Source organism: Balaenoptera musculus, chromosome 1 (genome assembly GCF_009873245.2).
Source record: "Balaenoptera musculus isolate JJ_BM4_2016_0621 chromosome 1, mBalMus1.pri.v3, whole genome shotgun sequence".
Taxonomy (NCBI): domain Eukaryota; kingdom Metazoa; phylum Chordata; class Mammalia; order Artiodactyla; family Balaenopteridae; genus Balaenoptera; species Balaenoptera musculus.
In genome coordinates this window covers 12767869-12792980 of record NC_045785.1, presented here as the reverse complement: position 1 = coordinate 12792980, position 25112 = coordinate 12767869, and the positions used below count along the sequence as shown (strand labels likewise).

The window sequence follows — 25112 nt, the reverse complement described above, 5'->3', positions numbered from 1 at the left end:
TGTAAAGGCTGTGATGGGGAAGGACGGGGGCCGCGGAAACTCCAGACAGAGCCCCTGGCTTGGTCTCTGGGGGATCTGGCTACGATTCCCAGAAGTGACACAAATCAAGGCCTGAAAGAAGGAGGGAGATGACTCTTCCAAGCAGAGGGAACAGCGCTGTGAAGAGCTGGGTGGTTTCAGTGGGGCAGGAGCGCGGGAGAAACCAGCCACAAAAACGTGCAGCCAGAGACCCACACGCCAATGTGGCTCGCATTATATGGAGGAGAATTTGGGGCACAAATGGGCACTTTGGTGTTTTATTTATATAAAGGAGAGGAGAGGTCGGGGTTCACAACTAGACAGGGATTTGAGTCCCGGCTCAGCCACTTACTGGCTATGTGACTCCGGACAAGCCATTTCTTATTTCTGGGACTGTTTCCTCCTCTGTAAAATGGGAACAATAATTCCCTTCCTTGACACCACTGGCTTCCCAGTCCTCAGCTGCTATCATCTCATGTCCCCTTCCTGGGAGAGTTAGCTCACTTTATAGGCAAGGAAGCCAGAAGCCAGGAAGGGTGTCGGCTTGAGCGCCACATGGCTAGGGCCCTACAGTGCTGGGTAGATGACCAGGCCACGGCCCTTCTGGTGGCATTTTCTGCTTGTGCTTTTCTCTCTGTGTCTAGAGGACAGGTTACTCTGCCATCGCGTCCCCCATCAGTGACCCCGCCCCACGGACGGTTGTGGGTGGGGCCTGACCTTGGTCCTTCTCCCTCCAGACCCATTTTTCGGCCAGCGTTATATCCACATCCTGGGCCGCCAGAAGCTCTACCACGTGGTCAAGTACACGGGTGGCTCTGCCGAGCTGCTGTTCTTCGTGGAAGGCCTACGTTTTCCCGACGAGGGCTTCTCGGGCCTGGTCTCCATCCACGTCAGCCTGCTGGAGTATATGGCCGAGGTGAGGGCTCCGGGCCTCTACCAGGAGGGGCTGCGCTGCGGGCCAGGTGGGGCTCCTTCTAGAGGGCCACTCCCAGGGGGGTCCTCAGTATGCTCTACTCCCCTCAAAGCTCCAAGGGGAGGGGGTCCAGGCTTGGAGACCTGGGTGCCCCACCGTCCACGTGTGTCTGCCAGCGTCCTCTGAGCTATGCTCTGGGGATCCTCCTTACTGTACCTACTCCCCCGGATTCCCTCCAGGTGATTTTTTCTTACCTCATGCCTGTCCCTCGTCTGTCCTCCTCCCTGCAGTGGGCGGGCCTAGTTCTGAGGCACAGAATGTCAATGGTTAGCGCAAGAAGCAAAGTAGGCCACACACGTGTGCCCTGTTCTTCCCTCCCTGCCTGGTCCCACACCCTAGCTGTGGGTTCTACCAACTCTGACCACAGGCCGAACCCCAAATCCCAGTCGCAGGCCATGTCCCCTCCCTGTGGCCAGACATCTCACCCACCTTTGCACTTGGTTTTGGGAAACTGGACGAGGAGAGCACCTTCCCCTCCCGAGGAGAAGCCCCCCAACCCCCCAGCCTAGGATGTGTCCTGCCCACAAGGACCTCTCATCAAAAACTGCAGCCCCAGACCCCTGCCCCTCAGGCCCACCCCGCTTTGTTCAGATATAGCGAGGGACCTGACTGCCCTCTCAGACACAAGGTTTGCTCCCCAGTTCCATCCCCGGACCGCTTTGAGGCAGGAGGCCGTGGGCTCTGCCAAGGGTGAAGCTAGGTCTCGCTTAGATTTATGAGAAGGGGCTCTGGAGTCAGACGGCCCAGGTTTGAGCCCATGAGACATTGGGCAAGTGAATTTACTCCCTGTGCCTTAGTTGCCCCATCTGGAAAACAGAAATGACAAATACTGCTGCTTCCCAGGGTGGCTGTGAGCATACAAGCTTGTGAGGTCTCATTCACAAAGCAGCCTCAAGTCGCTGGGAAAAGGGAAAGGCAGGAAAAGCAGAGCTAACAGGAGCGGGTGGGGAGAGGGCTTCTCCTGCTCCCCCAGTGCCTGGAGCAACCTGGCCGTCAGGGTCTCTCAGATTGGCCCCCTCCAGCGGACACTCAAAAGGCAGACCCCGGGGGACTTCCCTGGTGGTCCAGTGGTTAAGACTCTGCGCTTCCACTGCAGGGGGCACAGGTTCGATCCCTGGTCAGGGAACTGAGATCCTGCATGCCGTGAAGAGTGGCCAAAAATAAATAAATTAAATAAATAAATAATTTTTTTTTAAAGGCAGACCCATGCAGGAAAGGCCACCTCCATCCTCCCCACCAAGGGCAGGGGCCGGTTTCCTGTGGCTTTCCAAAGCCAGCCATGCAAAGGAATCATATCTCATCTTCCTTCAAGTTGCAGGCAAGCTGCCCGAACCTTTCCTTAAAGAACAATGTGGACATATCAAAATTTTCCCCAATAACTTTATAACACTCACACATAGAAAAGGGCAAGGTGCCCAGAGCAAAAATAGAGGAAGGCCGGGGCTGGCTCAGCCATCGTGTGAGCCGATTTCAGGAAGAGAACTTTGATGCAGCGAGATCAGACAGTGGTTGAGAGTATGGGCTCGGCAGCCAGACTGCCTGGACTTAAATACAGGCTCTACCACTTACTAACCATGTGACCTTGAGCAGCTATGTGACTTGGTTTCCCCATCTATAAAACAAGGATTATAATACTATCTGCCCTCTGGGGTTATTGTAAGGCAGAAATGAAATCTCACATGTAAAAATAGGACCTGGCGCACCGTAAGTGCTCCCTAAGGTAATACTGTTATCGGTTTCACCCACTTTGTTAGGCAGGAGTGAAAAGCACCCTGACAAGACTCTTTGATCCCCTCCTCTTCTCTCCCACGCCCAGGAGATCCCCCTGACACCCATCTTCACGGACACTGTGACATTCCGGATTGCTCCGTGGATCATGACCCCTAACATCCTGCCTCCCTTGTCGGTGTTTGTGTGCTGGTAAGCAGTAGGCACAGCGCAGAGAGTGGCTGAAGCTGGGGCTTCAGGGACAGACAGACCTGAGTTCAGATCATGTTCTGTTACTTACCAGCTGTGTGACCTTGAGCAACTCACTTGGCCTCTCTGAGCCTCTGTTTCTCTGAGACGCTCACATCACAGAGTCACTGTGATGATTAAGTGAGATGAAGCAGGTGAAGTATTCATCCAAGGTCCTGGCACAGAGTTTTTGTGCTCTAAAAATAATAGCTAGCATTTCTTTCCCATATCTTCTTGGCCCATACCATGTAGTCAGGAATCTTTCTCTACAATGGATATTCAACTCATCTTATTCATCCAGCAGTTCTTTAACTGAGCATCTATTATGTGCTAGACAGCTACAGCGAAATGAGAAGCAGGGGAAAGAAGTGCCCGCAAGTGATACTGGCCACACCACCTGGCCACACAGCCCTGCTGTCCTGGACCCATCCCCTGCCTCCGTGCTAGGCATAGCTCTTCCTTGGAAATCTGGGGAGTCAGAGATGTAAGGCTTTGGGGCAGGTGAGGGTGAGAATTCCCCCCCTCGTTTTGTTTGTTCATGACTTTGGTAAACACTGCATGAGGGGATGAGTTTGCTTGGCCCTTGACTCCAGTGGCCTTTGCAAAGGTGCCTTTGAACACAGATGTGGCCTCATCTGCCCAGCGCAGCCCAGAGATGCCAACTGCTGTTGCCACCTCAGTGGGCTGGCCCTCATCCCTCCTCACCCTCCCTCTTGGCCTCCCCCTCTTCCTACACTTCTCAGCATGAAGGACAACTACCTGTTTCTGAAAGAGGTGAAGAACCTGGTTGAGAAAACCAACTGTGAACTGAAGGTCTGCTTCCAGTACATGAACCGGGGAGATCGCTGGATCCAGGTAAGGAACCCTAAGCTGGGAAGGACATGGTCCAGGGCTCAGGCAAGAAGAGGCAGCTTAATGTCAATGCCCTGGCGCCCAGCTGCTCCACGTATGCGAGTTCTGTCCTCAGATCACACGTGCACGTGTGCACAGGGACAGAAATGTACAAGGTAATTCACTGCAGCTTCTTAGGGTAGCAGAAGACTGCAAAACAACCTAAATGTCCATCCACGGGGCAAGGGGGTGACCATATGATTGGACAGCCTTTCTGTGGAGTACCATACATCAGCTAAAAAGAAGCCAATCTATAAATAAAGAATGCACTTCCAGTTAAGGTGTTACTTGCAGGAAAATGTATACAGATGTTACCAGTTATGTTTTTTAAAATGGGGTCAGTATGAGTACAAATGTGCTGGGGATGTGCAGAGACTATCTAAGGAGGGATATATAAGAAACCACTGCCATCATGTGCTTGAGAGGAGAACTGGGGAGGCTGGCTAGTATTCACTGGTGGCCCCCTGGGCTCGTCTGATGGCTCTTCCCCGTGTCCCCACAGGATGAAATCGAGTTTGGCTACATCGAGGCCCCCCACAAAGGCTTCCCTGTGGTTCTGGACTCCCCCAGAGACGGAAGCCTGAAGGATTTCCCAGTGAAGCAGCTCCTGGTGAGATGCTGAGGACCACCTTGGGGGATGGGGGAGGGCACAATCCTGGGGACTCTTACAGGACAGAGTGGTCGGGAGGCCTTGGGCACCCCTGGCAAATCAGTTTACTGCAAATTAGTCTGTTGCCTCCATCTTCTCATCTGCAAAATGGGTCAGTTGGGATAGTAATCTCTAACATCCTTTCCTGCTCTGATAACTGATGCTTTTCCAAAACATGGAGAGTTCTCTCATGGTAAACTCCTGCCACTGCCCCACCTCCAACTTACAGCAAAGTAAGTTTCAAAGAGGAATATTATAGTTAAGCAGTTGTCAAAAAGCATGGTTCCAACTTCAAAGCTCATTAAAGCTGTGACTTTTTTCAGTTCATGAGTTTTTTAAAAAGCAATCTGACCCCCACTCCCAATTCTAGAGGTCATTACCACTCTCCTTTTATGCCATCAACAACCAAGTGAATGAGGACAGAACCAAAATCAGTCGTCTCTGTCCTCACCTTCCGCCCTGAACAGGCAGGGGGAGGCTTGAACAGAACACGAAACAGAGACTGGGTAGATCAGGTGGCTTTGCCAAGGTCACACACAGGGCAGCCTCCCGTGAGACATCAGGGCTGCTCAGAGGGAACCCTTTGCTGGGTCCGCACCTGCTTCTTGAGAACAGTCACTAACCTAGTCCCTTCATCACAGGGAGATGGCAGAGCCAGTGGTGTGAGCACAAAGCCCTGGAATGCCAGACAGATCTGGCCTTGAGTCCCAGTTCCACCCCTTAGCAGCAATGTGACCTTGGGCAAGCACCTTAACCTCCTCAAGCCTCAGTTTGCTCATCTGTAAAATGGGGATAGAAACAGTATCCACCTCACAGGCTTATTGCAAAGATTGAAAGCATTATATAAGGCATCCGTGCTGCTCCTGATACAATGACTATTATTAGCTGCTGTTCTGGTTCTCATTCCACAGCCCTGGACACTGTCCTCGGTGAGGACTGTCCACTTTCTCCAACATGAGGGGTAGTCAAACCAGCCAGCAGGCAGGAGAACCAAGGCCTCTCAGATCCTACTCTTACTCTTTCTTCCTGGGTCACCACCTGCCTTCAGTGTTCCAGGCTGGCCTGGTACCAAGGCCCCCGGACTGCATTGTTCCTGGAGGCCTGGGCTAAGCCCAGCTTTGTGCTGCATGCCTGCCTGCCCATGTGAGGCTGTAAAGCCGCAGCTGCCCCAGCCTCTGGCGAGTCTCACCTTGCCATCTGGGGCTCGCAGGCGAGAAAGCACTAAGCTGCAGCCATTCACCCTACTGGGCACAGCTGTCCCTTGAGCCTCTAAGCTGGGCCAGGATAAGCCACATCTTCTCACTCTTTGGTTTTTATTAGCAAGGATTTTTGTCAGACAAGCTTAGTTCCAGCCCCAGTGCAAGCTCCCAAGCAAGATCTCTACTTTTTTACCAAAAAATCATGAAAGGAAACTTAAAATTCAGGGGGCGTCACTGGGGTTATATCATGTAACTGCAGTCTGTTGGAGCTCTGTGCTAAGAAGGATTCTGAGGCTATATCTGGGCTCCGTGAATAAATATGGTTAGTTGGGAATGGGTTGGGATGGTATATATGTTACATATCTGCCATTCCTGCATGTATTGGTCAGCTTTCACTTGGTAAGACTGCAGTAACAAACAGCCCCCATATCTCAATAGCTGACAACAGCAAAGGTCCATTTCTTGCTCACATTAAGAGATGAGTGGGGATGTCAATAGCACAAAATGAGGACCAATCCAGAAATCACCAATATGTCTCCATGTTTAAGAAATAGAGGTACACCCAGAGACCCAGATGTACACACAGACACTCATATATTCACATTCATTCTCACGCTCATACTGACATGCTCACAAACTCAGCCTCCGCATGCCAGGGTCCTGCTCATCAGTGGGAATCAGAAGAGCATGGGTGACCCCCCCTAGAAGCTAAGTGCCCACAAGGCCAGACCAGAGGTAGTGAAAAGTGGTCATCAGAGGGTGGCTGGGTTGGGGCTAAGGGCTCCTGGCCGCAAGAGACTAATGATGGGTGTCTCTTGCCCAGGGCCCAGATTTTGGCTACGTGACCCGGGAGCCCCTCTTTGAGCCTGTCACCAGCCTTGATTCCTTTGGGAACCTAGAGGTCAGTCCACCAGTGACCGTGAATGGCAAGACATACCCCCTGGGCCGGATCCTCATCGGGAGCAGCTTTCCTCTGTAAGAGAAGCCAGGGTGGGCCTGTGGGCACTGGCAGGGGGCGGGGAGAGTTATTGTTTCCCTTTAGGAGCAGACTGGGTTGCTCATACATGGAGTGATTGGCTGGGAGAATTAACCTCTCCCGTGACTCTCTGACAAGATACAGACACTCTTGGAAAGAAAACCAAGTTAGCCTTTACATCTTAGTACGAATTAGGATCTAATACAAAACTAAATAAATAACCCTCTTCCCAAAATGGGAGGGAATATAATGAGATTATAAAGAAAGTGGGGAAGGGATGAAGGAGTTCAGAGAAGGAGTACCAAAAGAGGGTCAGTGGGAGCACACCAACAAATCCTTGGGGGTGCCCATTCACAAAAGACACATGAGAAGACATGGCTCTGCCCCAAAGCCTGAGTCCCTGGCTCCCTGGCCTGTCAACAACACCTTCACTACCTCCCCAGGTCACCCACCAGTCGATGAGAAGGCAGATTCTTCCTTAGAGCGGTTGCTGGGGAGAGAGTGAGTACTGTGGGTCCTCACTTCACAAAAGGGCTGCCAGGAACCTGCACATATGGGACCAGCCAGGATTTGGGCACCAAGTCCCTATAAGCCACATGGGATTCTCTACCTTCAGTGGGAGGCCACTGACACAGACAGTGACCATTTGCTCACCCTGCCCTCCTTCTCCCTCCACTCAACAGTCACTCATCCATTCAGCAGGTATTTCCCAGGCACCAGCCAAGCACCAAGCCCTATGTCAGACATGAGGTTCCAAACATGAAGCCCAGCCCACACCTTCCAGGAGATGGTGGAGATCACAGACATGAAACAGAGGGTGTGTACAGTGATAGAATGATACAGAGTCAGGGAAGCCCAAGGAGGGGTCCCTAACCCCCTTAGGGGAGTTCACGGGGGGTCTTCTTAGAGACAAATATCTATTGAGAGTCTTCTCTGTGCCGGTTATTGTTCTGGGCTGCGGGGAGACAGCATTGAGCAAAACAGACAAAGTCCCAGCTCTCGGGAAGTTTTCCATTAGGGGTGGAGGCAGTATAGGCAATAAACATGGAAGCAAGCAAATAAATAAGATACTTCTGAGTGCTAATAGGTGCAATGAAGAAGATAAAATAGGGTACATGATAAAGAGTGATGGGGCAGGGGCACTTTGGCTTTTGTGTTTTTGAGGAAGTGACTTTGGAATTGAGGCTCAGATGATGAGAAGGAAGCAGCCATGGGAAGATCAAAGGGAAGGAGCATTCCAGATAGAAGGAACAGAAAGGACAAAACCTTGGTAGCAAGTTTAGCATGTGGCTAGAGCAAACAGAACAAGGAGGAAGGGAGGAAGATGAGGTCGGAGGGACAGGCAGGGGCCAGATCACAGAGGCATTTGTTGGCCACTGTGAGGGTTTTGGGTTATATTATAAGGGTAATGGGGAGATTGAAGACCTCAGGGAGTCTGGGAGTGTGGAAGTCAGGAAGGGCTTCCTGGAAGAGGTGTCACTTGAAATGATTGAAGTTGAGAAGTTAACAGCGAAGAGGTACATAGGCTAGGGAAGATTTTGGAATCATGCCTGTGTCCTAGCCCCCTCCAGCAGTCCATGAGGGATCCCTGAGCACAGAAGCTGGCTTCTTACACCTACTGACACCCTCAGCGGCCAAAGGCTGGGCTCTATGCTCTTCACACAGACCATGGCTACAGCTAACTCCTCCTTTTTCCCCTTGGGCTCAAACACCTTTCTGCCTGTGCCAGGGTCTCTGCAACTCAGGCTCCTTCCCATGACTTTTCCGCCAATGCTATTCTGGGTCCAGGCTAGATTCTAGAGGCTGAACTCCTCCTGCAGACCCTCTGGTGAGACAGGCACAGTGGGCAACCTTCTGAAGAACTGTCTCCTTCCCAACCCCACCCTAGGTCTGGTGGTCGGAGGATGACCAAGGTGGTGAGGGACTTCCTGCAGGCCCAGCAGGTTCAGGCACCTGTGGAGCTCTACTCAGACTGGCTGACCGTGGGCCATGTAGATGAGTTCATGACATTCGTCCCCATCCCAGGCATAAAGGTGAGCTGGCCCCTGAGGCTGGAGTGAATAGGATAGTGCAGAACCCCTGTACTACCAGCTCTTGTCAACAGAGAGGGGTATCTAGAGGAAGCAGACCGCAGAGAGGAAGAAGGAAGTAGGCTGAAGCTGGTTTGTACGTTGTTGCTGTGGCAGGTAAATGTTTAACCCAATAAATCCAAAATATTAGCACCTCAACATGTAGTCATTATAAAAATTATTCATGAGAGATTTTACATTCTTTTTTTATACTAAGTGTTCAGAATCTGGTGTGTATTTTACTCTTAGCACATCTCAACTCAGACCAGCCACAAGTCAAGTGTCCAATAATCCCACAGGGCTAGTGGCTACTGTACTGGCCATAATGCTCTAGAGAGCAATGGTGTATGGGCTTGGGGCTCTGGAAAGAGGTTCTTTCATTTCCCAAGAAGTGAAAAGAAATGGCTGCAACTTCAAACCCTGGAAATTTGGTGCAAATGGCTTGGCCTCTTGGCCACTTGGAGAAGCTCTTCCTCTCTGTCCAAGGTCACCTTTGACTCTGAGCTTTGACTCGATGGCGTTGCTGAGGTGGAGGAATTTCTATAGCAGGAAGGGTGAGAAATATTCCTCTGAAATAGAGAAAACCCTGCCAGGTGGCCTTTGCTCGGCAGGGAGTGGCTTGAGACAATATGCAGGTGGGACCCCGGGTCCTGAGAGCGGGGGCTTCTTCACGTTTCTTGGCCACCTCCTCTCTGCTGACACTGGCCCTCTGGATGGTCTCTCATAGAATTTCCGGATGCTCATGGCCAGCACCTCGGCCTGCTACAAGCTCTTCCGAGAGAAACAGAAGGAGGGCCATGGGGAGGCCATCATGTTCAAAGGTGAGTGCCCGCAGGGCCTTGGCAGGGAGCAGGGAGCTGAGCCCCCAGAGGGACCCTTGGGAGGACAGGGCAGATGAGTGCCTTGTCCCTGAACACCCAGCTCCACTTCCTGGACATCCGGCCTGCTCCAGGGCTGTGAGGTCACCGTGTTGGGAAGCAGCCCTGGGCTCTGTGACCCTCGCTGTGGCCCACGGGGCCATCGAGCTGCCCACTGCCCCTTATGATCATCAACAGTGCGTAGTACTTCTTCGGGACCTAGTGTATACTTCAAATGGCACCAGACCCCAAGGAGAGTTAAATGGTTCAAAATTGACATGCAATCTGTGTTCAAGGATCTTGTGTTTTCGGAAGGGAGATAGAGAAGAATATACATAATGCACTTGAGGGGAAGGAAGAAAAGTGGGAGTCGACAGACGTGACGTACAGTCAGACATCATCACCGTCAGTCCCGGAGTGAGAAATCATCTGCTTAATTTAGACATCCGCATAACTGGGATAGACAGACTGGGATGAGCTTTGCTCTTAAATTAATCATGGAAAGAGACAAAGCTGATCAGGTGCAGACAGTGAGCCAGGTTAGAGAGGCCATGACAATTTCTTATGTGTTCTTCCTACATTCCCTTTTGACACTTTTCAGGTTGGCATCTCTAATCCACCTGCTCCCAGAAGTCTGCATCCCTAAGGCTGGTTGATACTTACATACATTACCACCCTCCGTGTCTAAAGGCAGTATTCCTGATAGTGGCTGGTGTCTGGGATGGACAAGACCAACTTAAGACCACTGTCATTTTTTAATTCCTACTGATAGGAAATTTTTTTTAGATTGGCAGGCATGAGTCTTGACTTTCTGGAGGCTTCTTTCTATATTAACCCCTCAAAGCTACCCATAAGGATATAGGAACTATTATCTTTGTACAAATAGGTCCAAGGGGTGGTGTGGAGACAGCTCAGGTACAGGGTGCAACAGCACCGATCTCTTTGCCACTAACAAGCTACAAGACTAGGAAACACAGTGGACCAGCATCAGGCAGGGAAAAAAAGAGTCAATAGCTTAGGCTCTGGAATCAGACTGCCTGGTCTGCTTACGGGCTCTGCCACTAGCTGTAAGACCTTGGACGAGTCATGTAACTTCTCTGTGCCTCCATTTCTTCATCTTTAATGCTGGAAGCTACCTTATAGAAATGTGGGGAGGATTATTGAGTTAATCCATGTAAATATCTAGAAGACTACCTGCCACATAGCAGGCGCTCCATGAGCATTAGGTATCACTAATCAAGCCAGAAGCCACGTGGGCCATCATGATGGAATAGGAGGCAGATGCAGGCATAGACCAGGACAAGGGCCAAGCATGAGGCAGGTATGGAAAACAGGAAGGGTGACACCCCTTGGCATCCTGCTTCTGCCACACTCCCTCTGGTCTGCTGCTCATCCTTAGAAGCAGGCTTCTTGTACCACCCTACCCTCTGGCCAGAGAGAGAGCAAGACAGCTGCCACCCCATCCCTGGCCCAGGTGACATGGCCAACCCTGGGGAAAGGAGTTACCCCTGGGGTTGCCCTCCTGTGCCCCAGCCTGTCCCAGCCCCTCTCCCTCATCCTAAGAGTTAGCCCAGAAGCTGGGGGCCTTGGCTAAGGGGAGCGCCCAGGCTGGACACCTAAAGCTAGACTGTCTCCTGTCCTCTGACCCCCGCAGGCTTGGGCGGGATGAGCAGCAAGCGAATCACCATCAACAAGATTCTGTCCAATGAGAGCCTCGTGCAGGAGAACCAGTACTTCCAGGTGAGGGCGGGGCAGGGGCCCATGGGAGGGACACGGCTATGACCAATGGCACCTGTCACATCCTCGGGGCTTCCATAGGAAATGGCCAAGGGTTCAGGACACATGACAGAGGGAAGGGCCTCAACAAGCATTCGGTCCAGCCCTCCTGGTTTACGCCTCTAAACTGGAGGCTGAATGGGGTGACAAAGCTGGGATGTGCAGGTCAGTGGAGGCTAGAAGCAGACAGGAGACCTGGGAAGGAAGGTTTATCAGGCAGTACTAAAGAACCAAGGGCTCTGTAAGGCTAGAGCCCACAGCATCTGGGGGAGACCCACACTCATTAAAATATGATGAAAACTACAGACCTGCTCTCCAGAAAATTTCATATGTAAACACATGCCATGAATTTTTATTTGTTTTAGGGGATCAGAGATCCCTGAAGTTTTCTATCTATGGATGAATCCCACCTTTTGAGTCCCTAAATCTCAAAGATTGTATCCAGAAGTAGATACCAGTCAAAAGGGTCATATTTAGTTGAATTAGATCTCTCTTTATTTGCATGGGCATATTTATTTATTTATTTATTTATTTATTTATTTATTTATTTATTTATCTATCTATCTATCTATCTATCTATCTATCTATTTATTTATTTATCTGCTTTGGATCTTTGTTGCAGCACGCGGGGTTTCTCTAGCTGCGGCGAGCAGGGGCTACTCTTTGTCGTGGTGCGTGGGCTTCTCACTGCGGTGGCTTCTCTTGTTGCAGAGCACGGGCTCTAGGTGCACGGGCTTCAGTAGTTGTGGCACTCAGGCTCAGTAGTTGTGGCGCACAGGCTTAGTTGCTCCATGGCATGGGGGATCTTCCTGGACCAGGGCTCGAACCCATGTCCCCTGAATTGGCAGGCAGATTCTCAACCACTGTGCCACCGAGGAAGCCCTGCATGGGCACATTTAGAGTATCAAGTTTAAATTTAAAAGCTCAAACTGATTTTTTTAAATGGCTTAATTGACTCATATGAGTAGAAAGTCCAGCAGTGGTATGGATTTCAGGCACAGGTTGATCAGGGCTCCAGCTCCATTTCTCTGCACTTCTTGGGCTCTACAGGTGCCCTCATGGCAGGAGTATAGCTGTAACAGTTCAAGGTCTCACATCCATCCAGCACACCATCCACAAAGAGGGAGGTCTGTGCCCCCAACAATTAAACAAAAGCTTTGCATTTCACTCTGATTGTGCCAACCTGAACCAATTATTGTAGCCAGGGGAATTCCATATACTGATTCCCTTAATCCTGGTTTATTGCCCATCCTTGAACCAATCACTGGAGCAAAGAGGCAGGGGCAAGGGTCCACTAATTAGCTGTCACCAGGAGGGCAGGGTGTAGTCAACCCAACCCAATAACTGGCTGCTACATTTCAGGGGGAGGGGTGGAGTGGATGCTGTAGAAGCAACTGCAGAGTTTCCCAAAGTTCACGTAATGCCTCACTGGCTATTTGAAAGTTGACTTTTTTGTAACTCCCCTCGGTGGACATTTTTTGGCATCGGGTAGATCTCAGGTCAAATCATGGCCCCTCGTTTTGGCAGTTGGACCTTGGGCAACTCACTAAGGACTCTACATTTTGGGTAGAGTCTCTAATAAGGGGCTAATAATAGTGTCTACCTCATGAGGTTGAGACTTGAATAAGTAATGTATGTAAAGCACTTAGAACAGTACACTTAGGGTTCTTGTACATATTAGTTTTAATTATTATTAATCAAAATCATTGTCACTGTTATTCTCACCACACGGGACAGCCTAAAGATTCAATGAGATACTGCATAGCAAGCACTTAGCACAGGGTCTGGCTTGTAGTAGGTGGTGCTCAGTAAATGAGCCCTCACTAGTGTTATTTCTGTGGTTTTCTAGTATTATTTCTGTAATCTTCTCTCTCGTTCTCTTTATTACTACCATTACTGGTGGGAGGGGCGCCAGAGAGGTCGGCGCGTGCTGGAGTGCCGGGGTGAGGTTGACACTCTCCCTGGAGTGCCGGGTCCCCTGCAGGCAGGGGTGAGGTTGACAAAGGTGGCAGGGGTGTCCCCTCACTCGCCTGCCCTCCCTTCTTCCCCGTTGCCCAGCGCTGCTTGGACTGGAACCGCGACATCCTCAAGAAGGAGCTGGGGCTGACGGAGCAGGACATCATCGACCTGCCTGCCCTCTTCAAGATGGACGAGAGCCGCCAGGCCAGAGCCTTCTTCCCAAACATGGTGAGGCGCTCTGGACCCCAAACCTCATCCAAGCCAGTCAGGGGCAGCCAGATCCAGAGGGACCCCTCGGCTGAGGCTGTCCAATCAGGAGGCCTGGGTCCCAGTCCTGGCTGATTTGCTGTGTGGCCTCCCACCCACCCCAGGCACTCGCCCTTTCTGGGCCTCATTCCCTTCTGGGGTGATATCCTTATTCTAGCTGCCCCCTGGGGTCCTGGGGGATCCTTTAACAGATTGGAGAGTGTTTTGTAAATTAAAAAGGCCTTTATAGACAGGAGGGATTCTTGTTATCATAGAGGAGAGTCTTCTATGTGACAGAAGGAGGTTAGAACACACATACACACACACATAGATACATATATACACACATGTACACACACATGAAAACACACATACACGCATGCATGCAATGCACACGCTGATGCGTACATATATAGCCGCATGCACATGCATGGACATACACATTATACAGGGGTGGGTTGCCTGGTTTTCCACTCAGCTCTTCCACGTATGAGTTGCTTAGCCCCCCCGAGCCTCAGTTCATCTGTAAAATGGGGATAATCACAATCCCCACTTCATAGGGTTGTTGGGAAGGTTCAGTGAGCTTAGAACAGGGTGGGGCGTAGTAGGTGCTCACTAAACGGGGCTGTGGCCCCCGCCTCCCTGTTGCAGGTGAACATGATTGTGCTCAACAAGGACCTGGGCATCCCCAAGCCATTCGGGCCCCAGGTTGAGGAGGTGTGCTGCCTGGAGACACATGTGTGCTCCCTGCTGGAGCCCCTGGGCCTCTGCTGCACCTTCGTGGATGACATCTCCGCCTACCACAAATTTCTGGGGGAGGTGCACTGCGGCACCAACGTGCGCAGGAAGCCCTTCACCTTCAAGTGGTGGCACATGGTGCCCTGACCTGCAGGGGGCTGTTGTGTGCCTGTCACAGCCCATCAGCAACCAGTGTTGAGGCTGGACCAACGCTTGTGGTTTTTATTATGATTGCAAAATGCCCTTCAGCAATAACTATCAGGAAACTTGGGGGGAAACGTTTATTACTTTTTGTTTGATTTTTACTTACAGGACCTGGCACACCTGGGGCCACACAGTGAGGTCATGGGGAGAGAGAGAGAGAACCCACGGAACTGGGGTTCTGCTTTTATGGGAGTTGAGGGTGAGGGCCTAGGATTTCGAGGGCTCACTCTTTACTGGTGAATTTAAAGCATAAGAGTGGGAATTTAAAGCGAGGAAAGAGGAAAAAGGCAGGTGGCCCAAATGGTCAGTTATCAAAAGCAATCAAGATCTCTAAAAGAAAGGAGCCTCAGTGGGGGGAGGCGGCCTGGCTCTTCGTCCAGTTGTGTGGCTGGCAACGTGTTTACTCAAGATCGCCGTGTTTGAAGTGGCTGCTCAGCAAGCAAAGCTGAGTCAGGCACTCGTATCAGGAGAAGGAGAAAATCTGACTGTCAGGGTTCACACTACAGGGGCCTGGGCACCTCCCTCCTTCCCTGAGTTCTCCAGACTCTTCGCACCCCCAGAGGATCCCCCTTCCTGACGTGCACTGGAGGCAGCCATTGTGGGGCCTTCAGGCAGTGGGAGGGGATTTGAGATATCTGCGCCTTGCCTTCCCTCAGAAGGGCCTCAGGGTCCACGAAGTCACCCCCTGAGCCTCCATGCTGTCCTTCCTGAAAATAGCTGGACATTTGGCCAGTGTCTGTATAGCCCTGACGTGAAAAACAAAGCAAAACAAAAACCGCTTTACCCAAACCCTTCCCCAGAGAATCTTTAGTCTCTTGTCCAAAATTGAATGAGGGGAGAAGGGAAGGAGGTTCTGGGATGACCGGTTGTCCCTGTAGCCATGCCTTGTGGGTCAAGGTAGATGGCATGGAAAGGGATTCTGGAACCCCAGGTGTACCTTGAACTGTCATCATCCTTTGAAATTCACCTCCCTTGGCCACCTGGACACCCCCAATTATTCATTGCTTAACAGCCTCCATCAAATCCCCTTGGCTTTCCCTCTGCAGTGTAGACACCGTTGGCCAGCCTCCTTAGACTTAGATTCCCTGAGGGTCCAGTAATTGAGCTTAGAACCTTCCCTGGAAGTGGATTTTATCAGAGCAGCCTTCTCTGTTTACAAGACTCTTATGCTTCTTCTTTCTCATGGACCCAGGCTCTCCCAGATGCTTGGGGGTTTCTCCACCAGCATCCTTGTGGCCTGAGAGTTCACTGTATAAAGATGCCCCAGGGTGAGCCATATCCATCTTCTCTTGCTGGGTTCTTGATTCTCTGGCCAGTCCCTGACCTCCCTCCTCTCACAGCCTCCACTTCCTGTTCTAATGCCGTCTCTCCAGACAGCTAGACAAGGACTTCTTCCCCACCAGCCAGGCTCAGACCTTCCCCCAGGACACAATTAAAGACCTGCCCCTCCTCTCCAGACCTCAGATCCAACACATAAAGACCCTGTCCTAACCTCCAGCCTGAACAGCCAGTTCTGGGCCAGCTGCTGGCCTTAGAGACAGATTGATTATCCCATTGAAGTTTCTCACTGCATTTGCTGAAGACCCTCTAATTTGGACATAATCAGATTCATTCTCTGGCTCCAACTGAAAAGACTCAGTTTCAGCTAAAAAAAAATTCCTTTAAGGCCAGCTGATTCAGGAGAATAAGTGAATTATAATTCCACTTTGAGGGTTAGAGAGGAACTGATATATAACCAATGAAAAGGTTGTAAATTTGTATTCTTGGAGAATGGGATTTTCTTCTTGGATTATTCACTCATTCAACAAACATATATTGTATGCCTCCTAAGTGCCAGGCACAGTGGTGGGCCCTGAGGACACAGTGCTTAGTAGCAAACTGCATCTGGCCCCTGCCTCATGGAGCCGGTCAGTTCCCAACCTGAGATGCCCAGACTTAAATGGCCAGCATCTGCCCTTTCAGTGATGTGCTCTTTAAAAATACCAATTCGCTATATTCAGGAAATGCACAGGACACAGAGCTTCCAGGAGGTCACTATCTCAGTGAAATGAGGGGGTTGGGTCTTCTTTAAACAGGCCTCCTTCCCATCCAGCTGGGCCAGTACCACCTAACAGATCAGACCCCAGGGCCTTCAGAAGCTGTTGTCCCCCCCTTTGGGGACAGTGGCTCCTGCCTTTGGGAGCCAAAGCCCCAGATCTCTCCAACCCCAGAGCTGAAGACACCAAGTGCCTATTTGTGGATGTTTATCTGGAGACTTAGACTTTGGGGTGTGTGTGTGCGTGTGTGTGTTTGGTTAATGTGGGTTTTGGGGCTTTCTTTCATTTTTTTCTAGTCTGCCTTAAAGGGAAGTGAGTGCTTCCCAGGTGGAGACAGTGTGTGTTTCTAGATTTTTCTAAGGCTCTCCCCATCAATAAGTCAGTAACTTCTGATGATTCTGGAGCCCCCAGGACTCACTCATTCCCATCTTGCTTGCCCACTCATGTGACTACCCTTGGCGTGGACATCTCCCCCAGTCCCTCCTGGACTCATCACTCTTCCCCACCCACCACTTTCTATAAATGTAGACCTAGAATACACTTCTGTGTTGCAAAACTCAGCTAAGTTCCTGTTTCAATCTTTATTTAGAAATATTTTGTATAAGAGAGCAGGGGGTATCATGAAGATGGCAAGAAGCGGGGCACAGTTTCAACTTTCTGTACGAGAGGCCATGCTGGTGATCAAAAGATGTTTGGGGAAGAACCTGAGTAAACAGCAAGAAAATAAATGGTCAGAGGGGAAGTCATGTGGCTGTTGGTGTGTTGTTCATGGTTGCTTCACGGCCACGGCCTGGAAGGAGGCAGGCCATACGCGGGCCCTCTCCTGGTCCTCCAGCCCCTGCCCTTCTGCATACAGGGTCAGGGCTCTCAGCAAGGGTATCTCAAGGGTTTGGAATCCCACACGCATTCAGTAGGTGTGTATCAAATGGCCACCACCCAAGGTCAAGACCAACACCCACAATAAAGTCTGACAGTGTTTCTGGTGGGGCTCCCCAGAAGCAGACCCCGAGGTGAGCATTTGGGAACAAGTGACTTATTAAGGAAGAGCCTCCAGGAGAAACCAGGGAGTGGAGGGAACAGGACCAGGAATGGGAAGAAGCCAAGAGTGTGATTTCAGATGTAGCCTCAGCCTGGTCACAGGAGAGCTCTAGAGCATAAGTGGCAGCTCAGTTGTTCCATCTGGAGGCCGAGTTTCGTGTACCTACACGAGTCGGTCATTAGCTATGGGGACTTTGGCTCTCCAAACAGGCAGGGGGGCACCCGTAGCCCACGGGCAATCATCCACCCGTAGTTTTGTTTTTTGTTTTGGTTTTTGCCACACCATATGGGTTGCAGGATCTTAGTTCCCTGATCAAAGATTGAACCCGCGCCCTTGGCGGCAGTGATAGCGCAGAGTCCTAACCACTGGACCACCAGGGAATTCCCCACAGCTGTAGTTTTTAGCAGCAGAGTCACAAGAGCTGGGGAATGGGCCAGAAAAGGATCTGGGCAGAGCACCGAATGTGTCCCCTGCTCTGAGTGATATCATGTTCTCGTAATATGGAATTGTTGCATGTGGGTATTTATGATTTGACCCATGGTATAAAATCCATACAACATAGCCACGATCTAACAGGGTCTTTGTGAACAAACCCCTGAGGCTCTAAAATAGAACCACCTAGTTGGTTGCTACACCTAGAAGCCACTTCCAAGCACTTTGGAATGCACCTGGGGGGTTCTTACCCCTCAGCCCCATCTTCGGTTTCTGGACAGATGTTCTGACGCAGCCATTTTCAAAGGCCACTGCAAAATGAAAATCACTAGTTCTCTTATGCCTGGACTTAGCCCGTGGGTCCAGCCCTCTGAGGTCATTCTTCCCTTTTATACCCAACTAATGTGGCCCAAGCCAATCTTCTATGGGGTTTTCCTGATGCACCTATTTCTGAGACTCCCCAAGGGATGCTGGTGTGTTAAACCCAACCTGCTGGTGTTTTCACATCTTGGCCACTCACTCACCTCAGGATTGCTGAAAGTCACCCTGAGACGTCTAGAATAGCACCTTCCAATAGAAATACAATGCAAGGGGCTTCCCTGGCGGCACAGTGGTTAAGAACCCACCTGCCAGTGCAGGGGACACAGGTTCAAGCCCTGGTCCAGGAAGATCCCACATGCCGTGGAGCAACAAACCCCGTGCGCCACAACTACTGAGCCTGCACTCTAGAGCCCGCGTGCCACAACTACTGAAGCCCACACGCCTAGAGCCCATGCTCTGCAATAAGAGAAGCCACCACAATGAGAAGCCAGCGCACCACAATGAAGAGTAGTCCCTGCTCGCCACAACTAGAGAAAGCCCGTGCGCAGCAATGAAGACCCAACACAGCCATAAATAAATAAATAAATAAATAAATAAATTTATAAAACAAAACAAGAGTTCCCAGAGAGTTCCCCATCCCCTTAAAAAAAAAGAAAAGAAAAGAAATAAAATGCAAGCCCCAGATGTAATTTAAATTTCCTGGTAGCCACATTTTAAAAAGAGAAAAACAGGTGAAGTTAATTTAATAATGTCTTCTTTTTTTTTTTTTTTTTTTTTTATAAATTTATTTATTTATTTTTTTGGGTGTGTTGGGTCTTCGTTTCTGTGCGAGGGCTTTCTCCAGTTGTGGCAAGCGGGGGCCACTCTTCATCGCGGTGCGTGGGCCTCTCACTATCGCGGCCTCTCCCGTTGTGGAGCACAGGCTCCAGACGCGCAGGCTCAGCAGCCGTAGCTCACGGGCCTAGTTGCTCCGCGGCATGTGGGATCCTCCCAGACCAGGGCTCGAACCCGCGTCCCCTGCATTGGCAGGCAGACTCTCAACCACTGCGCCACCAGGGAAGCCCTAATAATGTCTTCTTTATTGCAGTATATCCAAATTATCATTTCAACAGGTAACCAAAATTTTTAAATATTAATGAAATATTTCACGTTCTCTTTTTTGGTAGTAAGTCTTTGAAAGCTGATATGTTTTATACTTATATCACATCTCTCTTAAGACTAGCCACATTTTAAGTGTTCGATAGCCACAAGCGGCTACCATATTGGAAGGCGCAGTTGTAGAATCCTCTCTACCAGGCTAAGTCCCAGTTATAGAAATAGGTACATTCCTTAAATCCCCAGAATCCAGCTAGGCCAACTGCAATGCTAACAAAAGTTGATTGTGGGTTTTTTTGTTTTTGTTTTTGGCTGCACCACATAGCTTGCGGGATCTTAGTTCCCCGACCAGCGATCGAACCCGCGCCCTCAGCAGTGAAAGTGCAGAGTCCTATCCACTGGACTGCCAGGGAATTCCTAAAAGTTGATTGTTATAATACCAGACAGAGAGACAGAAGATAGACATCGGCCCTCCCTGGCCCTGGTGTACAGAGCCTTGTCCCTTCAGAAGGTCCTCTTGCCTGAACCGTGGCTGCTGCCACGTTACCAGTACTGAGCTCTCTCTTGGCAAGGGGAGTGCCTTTGGCCAAGTCCCCTCTGCCCACTTTAGGAAGCGAATCCCCACCAGCCCCTTGGAAAGGGAAAACATAACTCCCACACCTCTAGCCTCTTTTCCCTCATCATTCCCTGGGATACAACTTGATTCTGCATTTTAATGTAAGATGTCTTTGGTTCCCAGGTGAGGGGAGTTGGGGTCCCCATTATCTCAGCCCCTTCATTCCAGATAGGATCTGATCCAGACCTTGACACAGCCAAAAGCCTGTGGGAGTGGGATCCCTCCCCCCTAAACAAAAGAGCAGCCAGGGATGAACTCTGCCTGCCCAGTGGGACTTATCCAGGGATCCTTGCCCAAGTGGCATCAGCTCCAGGGGACTGACGACAATGTTATTGGTAACTCAATATAGTGCGGTGACACCAAATGGCAGCATGTGGAATATTTCCTCTAGCTGGACTACCACAAAAAGACATGTCCAGGCAGAAAGCTCAGCTCTGCAGCCTTGTCTCAAGCCTGGCTGATGTGGCAATCTGGTTTTTTACCTATGCCTCACCCCCCAGCCACCTGGGCTCCGGTTCAGCCCTGATTTCTGAGAAAGCAAAGGCCTGGTCTCCAGCTAGTCTCTAAGCAAACTACCCAGTTCAGTTTGCTTTTGCCTCAGCCCCTCACGGTCTGCAAGCTAAGGCCCACTTTATCACAGTCATGGGTAAACCCCATGATGACCCTTTAAGGACAGTCTCTGACCGGCATTCTAGGGCCCTACTCACACACTTCTCTGCCACTGAAGTGTTAAAAGATACCCTTAAAAGGACTGCTTTGTTTTCCCCCGATGGCAATTCCTGGCACATAGTCAGTGCTCAGCAAATATGGTTTTTTTTGTTTTTGTTTTTGTTTTTGTTTTTGTTTTTTATTTATGGCTGTGTTGGGTGTCCGTTTCTGTGCGAGGGCTTTCTCTAGTTGCGGCAAGTGGGGGCCACTCTTCATCGCGGTACGCGGGCCTCTCACTATCGCGGCCTCTCTTGTTGCGGAGCACAGGCTCCAGACGCGCAGGCTCAGTAACTGTGGCTCACGGGCCTAGTTGCTCCGCGGCATGTGGGATCTTCCCAGACCAGGGCTCGAACCCGTGTCCCCTGCATTGGCAGGCAGATTCTCAACCACTGCGCCACCAGGGAAGCCCCCTCAGCAAATATGTTTTGAATAAAACAATGAAATGCCTGTTCAGCTAGGCAATGGAAGCAGAAATAGCCCAATCAGATGAGGTAATAATAGCCACCATTTCTCAAACACTGACTACCTGCCAGGCACCTGCCAGGTTAAACTATATGAAATGCCATTTTTAAAGGTCACAAGGGTCAAATAGAGATGATTTCATATGGTTCAGCCTAATAGTTTACATTCATCATCTCATCTAATTCTCACAACAAAGCTATGAGAATTATCCCCATTATATAGATGAGGAAACTGAGGCTCAGAGAGGAAGTGACTTGCTCCAGTTTACACAGCAGGAAGCAGCAGAACCTGGATTTGTACCCAAGTGGTCTGATTCCAGAGCTCACCTGCTGAACCCCTGCTCTTGACTACCTCATCTTAGGAACAACTTTCTAACCCAAGTTCAATGAGTCATCATTCTTTTCTTCATAAATGTTGCCTCTGCACTTGTCATTTTTTAGCATACTAGATGAACTATTTCGAATCTTATAACGAGAACACCTGCTACCTGCAAGCAAGTGTCTGGAGATTATAGGATTCCTATAAACCCTTCAAAGGCAATAGAGCCCAAAGTGAAATAACTTCTACATAATACAGAATATACTCTCAAGTCTTCCGCTCGGAGTCAGATGACATCTCAAAATCATGAAATGTAAATCATATTCATTCATCCACCCATTCATTCTTTTTTGTTAATATTACTGTAAGCATCTATTGTGTGTAAAACTAGAGTGATCATATAATTTTTCATCTAAACCAGAATAAAAGGGGGCACTACTAATAATTCTACCAGTTTAACAGATGAAAACTGGAACCATGCTGAGCAAACCAGGATGTCTCTTCTCCCTGAAAACCCTGTGTCTGAGACATGATCTCATCCCTCAAGGAACTGAGAGAGTCAGGGAGACAGGAGAACAAAGAGGCAAACAGATGGAATAGACACTTGATAAATATTTGCTGAATGGAGGAATGAATAAGGCACAAAAGCTGTGGAATCATACATACACGCATGCACACACGTGCACGCACATACACACAATTATTTCCAACTAGGGGAGTGACCAAGGGTGGCCTTGGTGTTCATCTGGGCTAGACTGTTGAATGAACGCAGGAACGCATGACTGGGCAGAGAAGGGAGGAAAGGCTGCCAAGCTGAGCAAGGATACAAAGGGGTGTATGTATATGACAAGCTTGAGAAATGATGATCATAGAGAATGGCAAAGATATGGACTGAAGTCATACTGGAAATACTAGGTTTTGAGCAATGGGAACCCCCTGAAGGTTTGGGCTGCTGCAGTCACATGACCAATCCTGTATTTTAGAAAGAGGACAGTAACATATATTTCTTTTTTTTTTTTTTTTTTTTTTTATTTTTGCCTGTGTTGGGTCTTCGTTTCTGTGCGAGGGCTTTCTCCAGTTGCGGCAAGCGGGGGCCACTCTTCATCGTGGTGCGCGGGCCTCTCACTATCGCGGCCTCTCCCGCTGTGGAGCACAGGCTCCAGACGCGCAGGCTCAGTAGTTGTGGCTCACGGGCCCAGTTGCTCCGTGGCATGTGGGATCCTCCCAGACCAGGGCTCGAACCCGTGTCCCCTGCATTGGCAGGCAGATTCTCAACCGCTGCGCCACCAGGGAAGCCCCAGTAACATATATTTCTTTGTTGCTATTAAGAAACTACCTGAGGAGGGATTTCCCTGGTGGCGCAGTGGTTAAGACTCCGTGCTCCCAATACAGAGAGCCCAGGTTTGATCCCTGGCCAGGGAACTAGATCCCACATGCATGTGCAACTAAGAGTTCGCATGCCACACCTAAGGAGCCCGCCTGCCGCAACTAAATAAATAAGTAAATAAATAAAATATTTTTTTAAAATACACATAACATAAAATTAAAAAAAAAAAGAAACTACCTGAGGAATGATCAAACCATGGTACATCCCATTTATATATTTTGCAGCATGTAAGATGAACTAGATCTATGTGTACTGACATGGAAAGAGCTCCAAGACAGAGCACTTGATGTTGGTATAAAAAAAAAAAAAAGTCAAGCAAAGCCATGGATTTCTGTAGAAACATATATGTGTATACACATGCAAAGAAAAAGGTATGGGAGAAAGCCCATGAAACTGACAATAGTAATCACCTCTGGGGAAAGAAGCGTGACCGAGGGGATTTAAAATTTATCTGTGTTGCTTGAAATTTTTACACAGTGAGAATTTAATTACATATGTACTTTTAAATAAGTTTTTAAAGCTGCCTGAAACCCTTGACATCTCATTTATACTGAAGTCTTTCCATCCTGATTAGCATAATCTCTTCCTCCTAATAATTCACAGTTCTCTTGTACCTTTTTTCTCCCCCCAGCTGGGCTTCCCACCACCAGTTGAAAATTGATAGCTCCTTACAGATACTAATTCATTTTCTCCTCCTCCCTGTAAGGTGACTATAATTTTTTTCCCCCGTTTTACACAATAGGAAACTAAGGCACAGAGAGGTTAAGTAACTTGCTGAAGGTCACGTAATAAATGGCTGTCCTCTCTCAGCCCCAGGTCGCCGCAGCCTCAGCCGCTTTCGGGCCTAGCAGCCTGAAGAAAAAAAAGAGAAAAGGATTAAAAAAAACAAACAAACCCAGAAACGCTTTAAAATCTTAAAAAAAAAAAGGACTTCCCTTGTGGCACAGTGGTTAAGAATACGCCTTTCAATGCAGGGGACACGGGTTCGAGCCCTGGTCCGGGACGATCCCACATGCCGCGGAGCAACTAAGCCCGTGCGCCACAACTACTGAGCCCATGTGCCACAACTACTGAAGCCCGTGCACCTAGAGCCCGTGCTCCACAACAAGAGAAGCCACCGCAATGAGAAGCCCATGCATCGCAACCAGAGAAGCCCGCGCGCAGCTACGAAGACCCACCACAGCCAAAAATCAATAAATAAAAAATCTGTTTTAATCTTAAAAGAAAAGAAAGAAAGGAAAAAAAAGAGCGAATCCTCCTCGGAGGACCCGCGGGGCAGTCACTTTTGCACGCTTCCGGCCTGCCCGCCGCCGCACCTAGGCGTCCGTCGGTCCCCGTCTGTCGGTGCAGTGGTGAGCCGCTCGCGTGCCAGTGTTCACGCGCCTCCGCCCGCCGCCCCACCGCGCAGCGTGGCAGCCCCGCGCCTGCCGCCCTCGCCCCCAGTGCGCCGGCCTCCGCGCTCCACGTGTCCGCGCAGCCATTCTCCCGCCCGGCGTGGCAGGCGGCTGCGCGCTCCAGCCGCCCCGCGCTTGCCCAGTGGGCACCGACAAGTATTTGGTTTCCCTCTTCCCCGGGCTGCTGTAATCTTAAACCGCCGGGAGCCCGAGGCCTATATTTATAGAGAAACGCACGTTCCGGAGGCCACCGTGGGCACCACGGGGTTACCTCTGGAAGAATTTTTGTAATTTGGAGGACAGTCCCCGTTTTAATTTTTTTCATTTTTTGAAATTGGGAGCTTCCAGACCAGGGCAGCTGAAAATTACAAACTCCCAGGGAGGGCCATATTGTTTTTGAGAGCCTTTTGAATTGTATTTATTTATTTATTTTTGGCTGTGTTGGGTCTTCGTTTCTGCGCGAGGGCTTTCTCTAGTTGCAGAGAGCGGGGGCCACTCTTCATTGCGGTGCGCAGGCCTCTCACTATCAGGGCCTCTCTTGCTGCGGAGCACAGGTTCTAGACGCGCAGGATCAGTAGTTGTGGCTCACAGGCCCAGCTGCTCCGCGGCATGTGGAACCCTCCCAGACCAGGACTCGAACCCGTGTGCCCTGCATTGACAGGCAGATTCTCAACCACTGCGCCACCAGGGAAGCCCTGTTTTTGAGAGCCTTTTGTCTGCGGTTTGGCAGTCTCGTCCGAGCCGTCCCCGGACTCCTCTCTGGCCCTCCCCTCGGAGCCGACTCCAGCTTCTC

General features: G+C 50.1%; 1 protein-coding gene across 1 annotated transcript in view; it reads left to right on the top strand.

The window, feature by feature from the left end:
• Positions 1-17293, top strand: part of LOC118886787 (protein-arginine deiminase type-2) — a 49923-nt gene extending 32630 nt beyond the window's left edge. The window contains exons 7-16 of the mRNA XM_036837016.1: positions 756-934; positions 2808-2911; positions 3691-3802; positions 4341-4448; positions 6510-6661; positions 8551-8695; positions 9459-9552; positions 11243-11328; positions 13423-13551; positions 14221-17293. Coding sequence (XP_036692911.1) covers positions 756-934; positions 2808-2911; positions 3691-3802; positions 4341-4448; positions 6510-6661; positions 8551-8695; positions 9459-9552; positions 11243-11328; positions 13423-13551; positions 14221-14454 — 1343 coding nt within the window. The 3' untranslated portion in view covers positions 14455-17293. The remainder of the gene's footprint in view (positions 1-755; positions 935-2807; positions 2912-3690; positions 3803-4340; positions 4449-6509; positions 6662-8550; positions 8696-9458; positions 9553-11242; positions 11329-13422; positions 13552-14220) is intronic.
• The last annotated feature ends 7819 nt before the right edge of the window (positions 17294-25112 follow it).